General features: G+C 38.9%; 1 protein-coding gene across 5 annotated transcripts in view; it reads right to left on the bottom strand.

Moving 5' to 3' along the window:
• STIM1 (stromal interaction molecule 1) overlaps positions 1-14566 on the bottom strand; it is a 192224-nt gene that overhangs the window by 40203 nt on the left and 137455 nt on the right. For all 5 annotated transcript variants that reach the window (XM_027578883.2, XM_027578884.2, XM_027578886.2 and 2 more), the window contains exon 3: positions 14042-14156. In XM_027578883.2, coding sequence (XP_027434684.1) covers positions 14042-14156 — 115 coding nt within the window. The remainder of the gene's footprint in view (positions 1-14041; positions 14157-14566) is intronic.

The raw sequence follows: 14566 nt of genomic DNA, 5'->3' as shown, positions 1-14566 counted from the left end.
AGTATTACTCCCTAGCACTTGAGCTATAGCGATACATCCAGGAATATGCCAGAACAGATCCTTGGCCTTGGCCAATCCTTTCTCTTGCCAGAGAAAGAATAAGCAGTAAGAAATGGGCTCCTGAATCAGGATCTCTTTCCCCTAATGGACTGATGGTGCCTCCAGATGAAGCCCTCATTTAGTTTTGTGGTTTCAAACCCACACCCCAACAGAACTATGTCTGGCAGGACTGCTGACAGTCCTTTCTTTGCCTCTCCTTCCCACAGCTGTTAGTCAGTTGATCGCTCAGTCAGCTTTCGCTCAGCCCTTTGGTCAGCCAGTCAGCACAGTGGTTAAGAATGTGGGCTTTTGTTTGAATTCGGGATCTACCGCTTACTAGATGTAGGACCACAGACAAGTTACTTAACCTTTCTGGGTCTCATTTTTGTCACCTATAAAATGGTGAGAATCAGAGTTCTCACGTCGCAAGAGCAAAGTGAAGATATGGGAAGCTCCTAGCATAAGTAAATACCAAGAAAATATTAATTATTATTACCATCACCATTCATTTATTCATTCACCAAGCTTTCCCTGGCTTCCTACTCTGGTAGGTTCTGGGCAAGTTACTACATACAGAGACCAATATGCATAACTTCCGGGGCGCCTGGGTGGCTCAGGCGTTAAGCGTCTGCCTTCGGCTCAGGTCATGATCCCAGGGTCCTGGGATGGAGCCCCGCATCGGGATCCCAGCTCAGCGGGGAACCTGCTTCTCCCTCTCCCTCTGCCTAACACTCCCTCTGCGTGTGCTCTCTCTCTCTCTCAAATACATACATACATACATACATAAAACCTTTAAAAAAATAAAAACATCTTACCTTTAAAAAAGAAAAGAAAACACATGAGGGTAAGATAGGACTTCATATGGGGTGATGTGGGGGCACCAAGAAAGGAATGGCTGACTGCTAGAGTGAGACAGAAAAGGCATCACAAAGCCTAGCTTCTTTCTGGCTACTCTGGATAGAGAGCACTCCCACAGACCTACAGAATCGTACCAAAGTGGCCCTCTCCTAAAAGCGGTTTGTGGCCTAGGCCCAAGCTTTGTCTCTCTGAGTGGTTTCCTTCTGGCTTTCACTAGCAGCTTGCCATCTGCGCCTAGAGGGAGGCAGGGGTCTTAGTTTTCTGATGCAGTGTCAACCTCAAGCCCTGAATCATCATTACAAAAAGAATCCGGCCCTTGGGTCAAGGCCTCAGGTGACAGGCCCACCACAAGGCCACCCTGCACAAACCAGGTCTGCATGGCCGCAGAGCAGTAAGAGAACCTAGGTTTTGGAATGTTGAATGTGCCAAACCACTTGTTTAAGATCACACAATGGTAGAGCCAAGGACAAACTTCTGTCTTCCACATCCCTACACTGGGCCAGGCCCTGTGCTAAGTGTTAAGATATAAAAATCACATAAGATAATGCCCTCAAGCAGTCTGGTGTGAAAACAGGCAAGGGAACAGATGGTTGCAATTAGTGTGCTACATGCGATGATGAGATAAGGGTAAGGAGCTGTGGGAACACAGTAGGCACCTAACATAGCCTATGGTTTCCAGGGAAGATTTCCTAAAGAAGGGTATACTTAAGTTGAGTCTTAATTATCAATTAGGATTTAATCAGATCAACAAGGGGGAAGGACAGAGGGAACAGTATATGTGAAAGCATCAAGGAATGAAAGGAAATGACATATCCTAGTAACTGCAGATAAATCAGTGTAGCCATAGAAGAGATGGGATGGAAAGTGGTAGAAAGTAAGGGGCACCTCAATGTTCATAGCAGCAATGTCCACAATAGCCAAACTATGGAAAGAGCCCAGATGCCCATCGACAGATGAATGGATAATGAAGATGTGGGATATATATATACAACTGAATATTGCTCAGCCATCAAAAAGAATGAAATCTTGCCATTTGCAACAACATGGATGGAACTAGAAGGTATTATGCTAAGCGAAATGTCACTCAAAGAAAGACAAATACCATATGATTTCACTTGTATGTGGAATTTAAGAAACAAAACAGATGAACATAAGGGAAGGGAGGGAAAAATAAAGTAAGATAAAAACAGAGAGGGAGGCAAACCATAAGAGACTCTTAACTACAGGAAACAAACTGAGGGTTGCTGGAGGGGAGGTGGATGGGGGGATGGGGTAACTAGGTGATGGGCATTAAGGAAGGCACTTGATGGTGTTATATGCAACTGATGAATCACTAAATTCTACCCCTGAAACTAATAATACACTATTTTTTAACTAAATTAAATTTAAATTAAAAATTTCAAAAAAAAATAAGAAAAATAAGATCACAGAAATTAGCATGGGCCTGATAAGCTAATCTAGCACAATCTAGAAGGTACTCAGTTAATTTTTTTCTTTTTTAATGCAGGCATATTTGCACAAATTGTAGGAGAGAAACAGTACCTTTTGGGGCCAATACTACAAAGGTGAATAGGCATGATGGAGAAATGCAGCATTAAAATATGAAGAAACTCTCAGGATATAAAAGATCACTAGATTTTTATTTACATATACATATTGAACTTTTTTCCCCTAACTGAGATAATTTAGTTGAGATTACAAATGGACATTTAATTTTAATGCATCTAACATCTCAAAGATAAACATTTAAAAAAATCGATGGCATTTTCTATAGTAATTTATTTCATCAACAACTACTGAGCTTTCAAGTACCTTATTTTGTTAAGTACCAAATGAGACAGCAGTTGTAACCTAAGCTTACTGCTAATTCTACAGAAGCTCAAGTGTTACCTAACCAAAAGAAGACCCAATATTTATCTCTTCAAAATAACATATGATTATCATATATGATTACACAGGAATTTACTTGTACCATCTTTAGCAATACCTTTATTTATCCAGGTTCCAATTAAGAATATTTCTTCCACCTAAGAATTTGGTGTCCTAGCATGTTTGTCTCATTATTTAAATTTTTTTTTTTTTTTTTTTTTTTTAATGAGAAGCCACTGAAAAATGCAAGCAGAGACATGGTCAGATATTTACTTTTGAAAGATCTCTCTGGAACCAATCAAAGGACAAACTACAGTATGAGGTGGACTGAGCCAAGAAGAATAGTATGAAAGCATCCAATCAAAAGATGATTAAGCTGAGGTTTCTGCTTCAGGCTAAGATGAAGTAACTAGAATGGAATTCATCCTCCCTCCGGAAACAACCAAAAAAAAAAAAAAAACCCAGGAAAAAAAAAAGACAAAATATATGAAACAATGGTTTTCAAGACACTGGACATCAGCCTACAATGGACAGTGATCTTTGAGAGATAGTAATCAAATGAGGCAGGAGATACAATTGCCCTAGCTTCTGGCTTTGAAAGAATTTCCAGGCCACAGTGCAGAGTGGAACTAAAGTTGAAAGGGAAGACATGGAAGTACACCACTGTGGTTCTTACACTATATGTGATAAGGTATAATAATATCTCTTGAGAAACTTCATGTACTATTGGTGGGAATATAACCTGGTGCAGTCACTGTGGAATACAGTATGGAGGTTCCTTAAAAAATTAAAAATAAAATTACCATATGATCCAGTAATTCTACTACTAGGTATTTACCCAAAGAAAATGAAAACACTAATTTGAAAAAATATATGCACCCCTGTTTACTGCAGCATGATTTACAATAGCCAAGATATGAAAGCAATCTTAAGTATCCAGTGGTAGATGAATGGATAAAGAAGATGTGGTTACCATATGCAACAATACAGATGGACCTGAAGGGTATTATGTGAAGTAAAGTAAGTCAGACAGAGAAAAATAAATACCATATGATTTAACTTATATGTGGAATCAAAAGAACAATACAAATGAACAAACAAAAAAAGCAGAAACAGACACATAAAACAGAGAACAAACTTGTGGTTGCCAGAGAAGGGGCTAGGGGAAAGGGCAAAATGGGTGAAGGGGAGTGGGATATACAAGCTTCCAAACAGAATGAATAAGTCACAGCAATGAAAGGTAGAGGAAAGGGAATACAATCAGTGGTATTGCAATTGCAATAGCATCATATAGTGACAGTAGCTACAGCTGTGGTGAGCACAGCATACATATAGAGTTGTTGAATCACTATGCTGTACACCTGAAACTAATGTAATATTGTGTGTCAACTATATTTCAATAAAAACTAAAATAATAATATCCCTAGAAAGTAGACTGTGATAAGTTAAAGATGCATATTTTATCTCCTAGAGCAATCACTAAAATTAACAAAATAGTTAAACCAAAAAAAAAAAAAAAGATAAAATGGAATCATAAAAACTACTCATTAATCCAGAAAAAGGCAGAAAATGAGGAAAGGGGAATTAAAAAAACAGCAGGAGAAAAGAGAGAACAAATAGCAAGATAGTAGCCTCAAATCTAATCACATTAATAACCACATTAAATGTAAATGGTCTAATACCCCAACTAAAAGGCAGAGATTATCAGATTGCAAAAAATATAAGACCCAATCATAAACTGTTTATAAGAAATGCATTTAAATATAAAACCACAAGGGGGTGCCTGGGTGACTCAGTCGGTTAAGCATCTGACTCTTGATTTCAACTCAGGTCATGATCTCAGGGTCGTGAGATGGAGCCCCACGTCGGGCTCCTCACTGGGTGTGAAGCCTGCTTAAGATTCTCTCTCCCTCAGGGCACCTGGGTGGCTCAGTCAGTTAAGCGTCTGCCATCAGCTCAGGTCATGATCCCAGGGTCCTGGGATCGAGCCCCACAACAGGCTCCTTGCTCAGCGGGGAGCCTGCTTCTCCCTCTGCCTGCTGTTCCCACTGCTTGTGCTTGCTCTCTATCTCTCTGTCTGTCTTTTGCTCTCTCTGTGTTAAATAAATAAATAAAATCTTTAAAAAAAAAAAGATTCTTTCTCCCTCTCCTTCTGCCCCCCCAAAACACACACACGTAGATTAAAAGTAAGTAGATGGAAAAAGATACACAAAACCAATAATACTCAAAAGAAAGTTTTATTAATATAAAAGGAGACTTCAGAGCAAAGAATATCACTAGGAAAAAAGAAAGTCATTTCATAATAATGAGATCAATTAATCAAGAAGACAAAATAATCTTAAATCTTGGGGCACTTGACTGGCTCACCTGATAAAGAATGAGGCTTTTGATCTCAGGATCATGAGTTTGAGTCCTACATTGGGTGTAGAGATTACTTAAATAAATAAACTTAAAAAAAAATCCTAAATCTTTATGCACCTAGTAAGAAAACTTTAAAATACATGAAGAAAAACTCACAGAATTAATAGGCAAGGAGAAATACGCAAATCCACAATTATAGTTGGAAATTTAAATACTAGCCCTAAATAACTGATAAGAGCAATAGGCAGAAAATCAGCAGATACAGCAGACTTGAACAACACCATCAACCAACATGGCCTGATTGACATTTATAGAACACTCCACCCAACAATAGTCAAGTGCACATGGAACATTTACCAAGATATATGATGTTCAAGGACATAAAAAAAAAAAGGTTTTAAAACTTTTTAAAGGATTAAAAAATATTTAAAGGATTCCTACTTTAGAAACCAATATTACACTGTATGTCAAGTAACTAGAATTTTAACTAAAAATTTGAAAAAGAAAAAAAATATTTTAAAGGATTCAAGCCATACAAAGTATGTTCTCAGACCACAATGGAATTAAACTGGAAATTGATAACAGAAAAATATCTGGAAAATCCCCCAACATTTGAAAACTACATACCATGCTTCTAAAAAACTCAGGAAATCAAAGACATCAAAAAGGAAAGAGAAAGTATTTTGAACTGAATGAAAATCAAAAGAAAACATATCGGGGCACCTGGGTGGCTCAGTCGTTGAGGCGTCTGCCTTTGGCTCAGGTCGGGATCCCGGGGTCCTGGGATTGAGCCCTGCATCAGGCTCCCTGCTTGGCAGGAGGCCTGCTTCTCCCTCTCCCACTCCCCCTGCTTGTGTTCCCTCTCTCGCTCTCTCTCTCTCTCTGTGTCAAATAAATAAATAAAATCTTTAAAAAAAAAAGAAAACATATCATCTAACATAGTGAAGAACCATTACTAGATGGATATAAGACAGACTTCAGAGGTATGCATTTCCAGGGCCAAAAGAATTCCTCAAATTGGAATACATTATTAAGGAATACACTGTATTGGAGTTATTGGAGACTGTATCAGACCAAAAAAGAAAAAAGAAAAAGTGATAATAAGGATTCATCACCAGTTGTGTTTTCATTTTAGGTATTTTTACTCTGTCTATGCCACCAATAAATCAGTTAGAAAAAAGCAAACAACCAAAACATACCAGAATTTGCAAAATACCTAAAGCAGTACTTACAGGAAATTTATAGCATTAAATGTCTATATTAGAAAAAAGGAAAGGCCTCAAAACAATGATCTTAGTTTCCACCTTAACAAACCAGAAAAGAACAAATTAAACCCAAAGTAAGCAGAAGAAAGAAAATAATAAAGATTAATGTAAAAATCAATGAAATAGCCAACAATAGAGAAAATCCTTGTGACCACACTGGTCCTTTGAGCATATAAATATATTAAAAAGAATAATAAGAAAAGGTTATGAATAAATGTATGCCAGTAAATTGATGACTTAATGAAATAGACAAACTGAAGACACAAACAACAAAAGCTCACTCAAGAAGAAATAGATAACCTAATAATCCTATACCTATTCAAGAAATTGACACTGTTATTAAAAACCTTCTCACAAAGAAAATTCCAGGATCATGTGGCTTTATTGGTGAACTCTAGCAAGTATTTAAAGAAAAATAATACCAATTCTATATGAAGTCTTCTGAAAAATTGAAGAATACTTCCCAATTAATTCAATGAGGCCAGCATAATCCTGATACCAAAAACAAAGGTATTATAAGAAAATTATAAACCAATATCCCTCATTAACAAAGATATAAAAATTTGAAACAAAATTTTAGCAAGTAGAATCCAACCACAGAGTAAAAGGATAATGACCAAGTGGGGTTTATCCCAAGAATGCAGGGTTGGATTAACATTTAAAAATTAATCAATGTGGGGGGCCTGGGTGGCTCAATCAGTTAAGTATCTGACTCTTGATTTTGGTTCAGGTCATGATCTTGGGGTTGTGAGATCAAGCCCCAAGCTGGGCTCCATGCTCAAGGTGGAGTCTCCTTGGGATTCTCTCTCTCACTCTCTCTCTGCCCCTCCCCCTGTTCATGTGCTCGCTCTCTCTCTCTCTCTCTCTCTCTCTCTCTCTCTCTCAAATAAATAAAATATTTTTTAAAAATAATCAATGTAGGGCACCTGGGTGGCTCAGTCGTTAAACGTCTGCCTTCGACTCGGGTCATGGTCCCAGGGTCCTGGGATCAAGCCCCACATCAGGCTCCCAGCTTGCGGGGAAGCCTGCTTCTCCCTCTCCCACTCCTCCTGCTTGTGTTCCCTCTCTCGCTGTGTCTCTCTCTGTCAAATAAATAAATAAAATGTTTTAAAAAATAAAAATAATCAATGTAATTCACCATCTTAGCAAATAAAAACAGAAAAACCAGGCAATCATCTCAACAGACAGAAAACTCATTTGATAAAATCCAACATCCATTCCTGATAAAAGCTCTCAGCAAATCAGTAATAGAAAGTTGCTTCCTCAATTTAACAAAAGACTTTTGCAAAAAAATCCCCACAGCCAATGTTATATGTAATGGTGAAAGACTGAATGTTTTCCTCCTGAGATCAGAAACAAGACACTGATGCCTACTGTTACCACTTCCCTTCAAGACCGTACTGGAGATACTAATCAGGACAACCAGACAAGAAGAAGGATTTTTTTTTTTAAAGACCTTATTTATGGGGGCACCTGGGGGTGGCTCAGTAGGTTGGGCATCTGCCTTCAGCTCAGGTCATGATCCCAGGGTCCTGGGATTGAGCCCTGCATCGGGCTCCCTGCTCAGCAGAGAGCCTGCTTCTCCCTTTCCCTCTGCTGCTCCCCCTGCTTGTACTCCCCTCCTCAAAAGAATAAATAAAATCTTATAAAAAAAAAAAGACCTTATTTATTTAAGTAATCTCTACACCCAACATGGAGCCCAAACCCACAACCCTGAGATCAAGAGCTGCATACTCTACCAACACCAGACACCCCCACAAGAAGAAGTCTTTAAAGACATCCAGATTGGAAAATAAAATAATAAAACTTTCTTTATTAGAAGACTTGATTATCTCGAAACTCTGATGGTATCTCACTAATGAGTTTATTGTAAGGTTGTAGAACACAAGGATCATTATATAAAAATCAAATTTTTACATATCTTACCACAAATTAAAAAATACAATAACCCAAAATCTATGAAATAGAGATAAATCTGACAAAAGATATGAAAGACCTGTACACTGAAAACTACAAAATACTACCGAAAGTATGTCTCCTAAATAAATAGAAAGATGTACCTTATTCATGGATCAGAAAACTCAATATTGTGAAGATGTCAGTTCTGTCAAACTGAGCTATAGATTGAATGTAATGCCAATCAAAATCCTATCAGGCTTTTTTGTAGAAATTGACAAGTTGATTCATGAGCAAACAGCCAAAACAACTTGGAAAAAGGGAAGTTGGAAGGTGAACGCTATCTAACTAAAAGGATAGTATAAGACTATTGTAATCAAAATAGTACGGTATTGACAATAAGGACAAATAGATCAGTGGATCAGAAGGTAAAGTCCAGAAATAAACCCATACTTATATGGATTATTTATTTATTTATGTATTTATTTATTTATTTATTTATTTATTTATTTATATTATGTCATGTCAGTCACCATACATTACACCATTAGTTTTTGATGTAGTGTTCCATGATTCACTGTTTGTGTACAACACCCAGTGCTTCCTGCAATACGTGCCCTCCTTAATACCAATTGATTTTTAGCAGTGGAGAAAGGACAGAATTTTCAGCGAATGGTTCTAGAACAATTGAGACATCCATGAGCACAAAAAAGATCTCAGATCCATACTTAACACTAACATACACAAATGAATACAAAACAGATCAGAGGCCTAAACATAAAACCTACAACTATAAAACTTCTAGAGGGGAACATGGGAGAAAATCCTTGTGTAACCTTTGGTTAGGCAAATATTTCTTACATATGATATCAAAGGATGAGCCACAAAAGCACAAATTGAAAAACCGGCCTTCAGAAAAATTAAAACTTACCTTTCTTCAAAAGAATGGTAAGCCACAGACTGGGAGAAAATCTTTGCAAAACATATATCTCATAAAGGATATCCATTTGTATACATGTGTCAAAACTCAAAAAAAATTATACACTTTCAGTATTTACACCTGATTGTATTATCAATTACAACTGAATAAATCTTTCAAAAAGATGAAGTTGAGCTAAGGCAGTATCAGAGGAGATGCACATAAAATATAGGAGAGAGGTAGAATCCTTAGGACTTGGTAACAGAAATAGGTGAGAGATGCTCAGTTTCCTTTATTAAATGTGGATTCAAGTAAGACCTTTTACCTTCAAGTAGCTATTTAATGTAAACCAAAAATGACTGTGGTGTTAAATCACTGCACTGATGCTAGTTGGGTTTTGTTGTTGTTATTGGAAAAAAAGGATCTAAAAGAATCCAAGACAAAGAGAAAGAAAAAGTCAATTATATCTTTCTCCCCCAAAATGTAGCAACAATGGCTGAGGTATTTAACTCAATGACTTAAAGATTCACTTAGCAAAGTAATTTTTATGTAACTAAAACAAGAGGATAAACACCTCTCTCATTGGGTTTATGTAAAAGCAAAAAGGGGATGCCTGCTCTTTTATACTGATCTGACTTCTGAAATGGTTTAGACAGAAGTCCAATGCCACCTGCCCCTGCTGGGTTATGTCAACAGAGAAAGGCCAGTTCTGCAGGGTTTCTCTCTAAAAGCCTCCTGGTTTGCCAATATTTCTCCAACTGCCTCCTGTGAAAAATCCATCCTACAAAGAATAGCACAGACAGAACTGGAGATTTGTTGAGTTTATTTCATCATTTCCAAATTATTATTTGGAATTATTTCCAAATTATTTCCAGTAGAAAATAAATACTTTCTCAAGGCAAAGGTCAAAGTTACACGAGAATACTGGGTTCTTTTGCTTTCAGCTGGAATCATATTATTTAGTTAGAATAAAAGTTGATAGTTTAAGATGTTTTTGATCCATACAAATGGGGAAAGAAATTATTACTTTGTTTGGCTGATAGCATCCTTTGAAATCACATGTCCAGGGAAAGGGAGAAAAAGTAGTAATGATGCACTTTGTTTAGAAGAATAGAAACCGTGTTTTAGAGGAGAATGCTCTTAGGTCAGTGCCTCCCACCATCCTCTAAGGGCACTGTTACTGTTTCCACTGGCTCAAATATGCAAACAATAATTCTGTTTCTCAAAGATTCTACAAAATCTACCTGGCCTACCTTCCTTTAAAGAACTGCCAGCCCCCCTTCCTCACAGGGTCTTAGAGGGATTGGAAATTGCCACAGCCCCCCACCAAGCCCTATATATATTCTCTCACTGCCTCTACCCTACATAATAAGTCTGTGATCCAAACTATGCCAATCTGATTCTCCCTCCACCATATATGACCGTTGAGCAAAGATACTTAGTTAGATAAAAAATGAATGAAGCAGAGACATCTAAGAGGAGCTAATTAGAAAAAGCCAATCCCCTAGTCCCTGCTGCTGGGATCCCTGGAGTTTCCCTTGTTCTTGATCCTTCCTCAGCCCAGTTTGTTCAACTCTTTCTTACTTAATTTTGCATAACAAAGAATTCGGTGGTCTTTGTCTTCAGGTCAATTTCCCTGGTGATAGGAAAATTGAAAAAAATAGAAAAAAAATCCCTCTGTTATTCATGTTGGGGCCCTTGGATCACACTTGAGTTTGAGCTAACGACTCTGGACGGGGGCTAGTGACCAGGAAGACCAACCAGGTGACTAGGAGATTGGGCCTTTGGGCCAGGAGATATTAGCCCAACCTTCAGAAAGGAAAAGGGGGTGCAGAATGAGTGCCATCATGGAGCCAGTGATTCAATCAATCATGTCTATGAAATAGGCCCTCAATAAAAACTCTGGACACTGAGGCTCAGATGAGCTTTCCGGTCAGCAAACATATTCACGATTAATGTGCTGGGAGGGTGATAGGTCCTGATTCCATGAGGGGAAGAGGGACAGAAGCTCCAAATTCAGGACCCTCCTAGACCTCACCCTATTAGTCTCTTCTTTCGTCTGGCCCTAACTTTTATCCATTATAATAAAATTGTAATCATAAGTACAGCACTTTCCTGAGTTCTGTGAGTCATTTAGCAAATTATCAAACCTGAGGGGATGGATAGTGGGAACCCATGATTTGTAGCCAGTCGGTCAGAGCACAGGTGGCAGGAAACACCCAAAGTTTATGGCTGGTCAGTGTCTGAAGTGACAGGAGTCCTCTTGGGGACTATGCCCTTAACCTGTGAAGTCTGCACCAACTGGGTAGCCAGTGACAGAATCGCATTGCATTATTTCATGAAACACTCTCTCTGCCTCATATTCCTCATCTGTAAATGGAGACAATCATGGTATTTCGACTTCAAAGGGTTTTTGTGCAAAACAAACGAGTTACTATACATGAATCACTCAGAACAGTGGCTAGCATATATCAAATACTATGTAAATATTAAAGTCAGTTTTTCAGTTCTTGTTGTTTTTAGTACTGAAGTCTAGAACTGGCTAATGTAGCAATTATCAGGCTTTTCTGTTAAAATCTAAATAACACTGAGAAAACACTGGCTCCCACCATCAGTCAGAAAATGTTAACCACACTAATCATGTAGATGGTACTGACACTAGCCAGCTTATGTTCTGCACACAAACGAACACTGCTGATATCTATCTTATCTAGCAAAACTCAGGCCAGCCAGCTTGTGCCAGTGCCAGAATATCACATGCGTTTTGTAGCTCTGGGAATCATCACTCCAGAGATTAGGGGCCTTGTTGTAAATAACAAAGCAAATTGTCAGGAGGAATAGTACACATGAAGATCCTTACTTTTAGCTTGTCGAATCACCAGGCATGACACATGGTGAGCAAATCCTAAAATGATACATACATGTCACCTCTCGGCTTAGCTATAAGCTACCTCCCAGGGCACTGGAATGTTTCTCTGCTCATCAGTAATGGAAACCAACCCCTCAAAACTCACTCCGTTGCCTTCCATCTTCCTGTCATCTAGAACATACTGGGAAGTGTTCCAAATAGTTACTGAGTCCAGGAATAAACTTCTTACCAGAAAATTGTCTTGGCTGCTTTTTAGTATTATGATTTCGTCCCTCTGTTTCTGCCCTCTCTTGGTCACTTTCCCTTCCCAGCTACTTCTGTGCAAGCTTTCAGAGAAGGCCAGGAATGCTCTCCCTGCCATTGTTCATTCCAAATTCCCACTTATGAAACCCACTCTTCAAACCCAGGCACCATGTCCTCATGTTGTTACAGAAAAAAGGAGAAAACTAAAATTAAACAGTACTAATAGAAGATTTTTCCTGGCAGTGCCAGAATAATTCCAAAGATCATTTCACTGCTTGATCTCGCATCAGTAGACAGCCAGAGCTGCTCAGGAACTATTAAACAAAGCCCCCACAAGGAACTTGGCTCCTAACAATTTCCAGAAAGCTGTCTGTAGAGCTCACTTATGCTTCTTCTAAACTGATAAAAACACAGAATGAACAGGAAGTATCAGGACCAGAATCCAGGTCTTCTTGCTTCGAATCTCATGTTCCCCACATACATTATACAGGATCCCTTCCAGATCTAAAATTCTGTAATCCTAGGCAAGATTAAAACAAAAATAGACACTGCCTCATTTCCTACCAAAACTGGTTTTCTCTACCACCAGACCAGTGCTTTCAACCGAGACGGCACGGAAAAGCATTGGCCCAGCGAGAGGAAGGTCCAGGTCTAAATCCTGGCTCTACTATTTACTAAGTGCATGAAAACGAACAAATCGCTTTATAAATCTGGGCATAAGGCTCCTCATCTGCAAAAGCAGGGGCCCTGGCGGTCACTTAAGTTTAACCCTTCTTAGCATCAAGACCTACCCTATGAGACCCTGCAAAGAGACTGCTTCCAATCTTGTTAGTATCAAAGGATACTCCAGCCACATATAGAGATGGAGAGGAGGCTAAAGCCCTGTCTTTCCCTTCCCTCTCAGGCTTCACGAGGTTAGATATGCTCTTTCACTCAGAGCTCTGAAGCAAATGCTCCAGGAAAAAAAAAAAATGGCAGTCACCGCTTAACAGTTTTATGCATGAGAAATAACTAAAGTTTTTATTTAATAAGTTCAACACGAGGCCACAGAATGACATGCCTGCTGAAGACTCCAGTATCTAATTAGGCTGCATTCACAGATGCACACAGGGTCCAGAACTAAGAAGTTAACAGTCCTGCTCAACTCGTGACGTGTGGTCAAACCACACGTAGGGGTCTGCGTCCAACTCTAGGAGCTATGATCTAAGACATTAACAAAAGTGTTCACAGGCAGGAAACCAAGGTGAGGAGGAGGCTGAGAAAACATGTTTCCTTCAAAGAACCTGGCTATTTAACCTGGAAAAGAGAAGGCTCAGGGGAGATTCCATCTTACTTCCAGCCAATCTTTGAATCATCTAGGTCTCAGAGACCAAGTGGGGAGCTATGGAAGGAAGGGGCTGCCTCAAAAGGCCAGCAAGCTCCCTATCTCTGGAGAAGCAGCAGAAAGTGGGGTAGGTGGTGGAGATGGGGAAGGACATGATGGAATTCAATTAGAATGCCAATGAAGAGCAGCTCCAATTCTATTGGGAGGGTCTTCCCCCACTCCCAGCACAGTGACTAGATTCAGTCTTATTCAGTGACTATATGTAGAACCATTTTAATAATTTGCTCTTTACAAAGCATTTTATACTCATGTACTCTTAAGGCCAAGTTGCTGCCCATCTTCTTCTGTCTTCTCTAAACCTTCCAGCAACTAAGATTGACAACCAAGCTGCCTATTACCTTCTGAAGACTTCCATGCCTTCCACAGGTCCTCCACACTGATGAGCTTATCCTCACCATGGAAGGTGCTGTGTTTCACTGTCGGGTCATGGTAATTGAGGTCCTCCCTCAGGAACTGCAAGGGAAAAGCACACAAGTCACAAGAGATACCTAGGATCCAGCCCACCAAGATCTCCACGCAGGCCACCCAGCTTTCCACAGCACACTCCATCCACCCAACGTACATGTGTATCACACCACTTATCTGTCTTTCCAAGTGCATATGTCCTAGTTGCCAACTACACTGTCTCTTCTTCTTTGTTGTATGTTTCACTTGAAAAAAATGAATAAGAAAGTCCTCCCTCATATTTTTCTAATTATGGAAAGATACTAAATAATAGTTAACCGGAATTCAATCAGCTAGAAGAAGGAAGAAGGATAGAGAAAAAGAATTAACAATTTGTGATCACTTGTTTATACACTAAGCAACATTCCAAGAACCTCTACGATACTTTTTCATCTAATCCTCTACAACCAATGAATTAT

The sequence above is a fragment of the Zalophus californianus genome, chromosome 11, assembly GCF_009762305.2.
Source record: "Zalophus californianus isolate mZalCal1 chromosome 11, mZalCal1.pri.v2, whole genome shotgun sequence".
Classification (NCBI taxonomy): domain Eukaryota; kingdom Metazoa; phylum Chordata; class Mammalia; order Carnivora; family Otariidae; genus Zalophus; species Zalophus californianus.
Note: the sequence above shows the minus strand (reverse complement) of the source record. Positions and strands in the feature narration are given on the sequence as shown.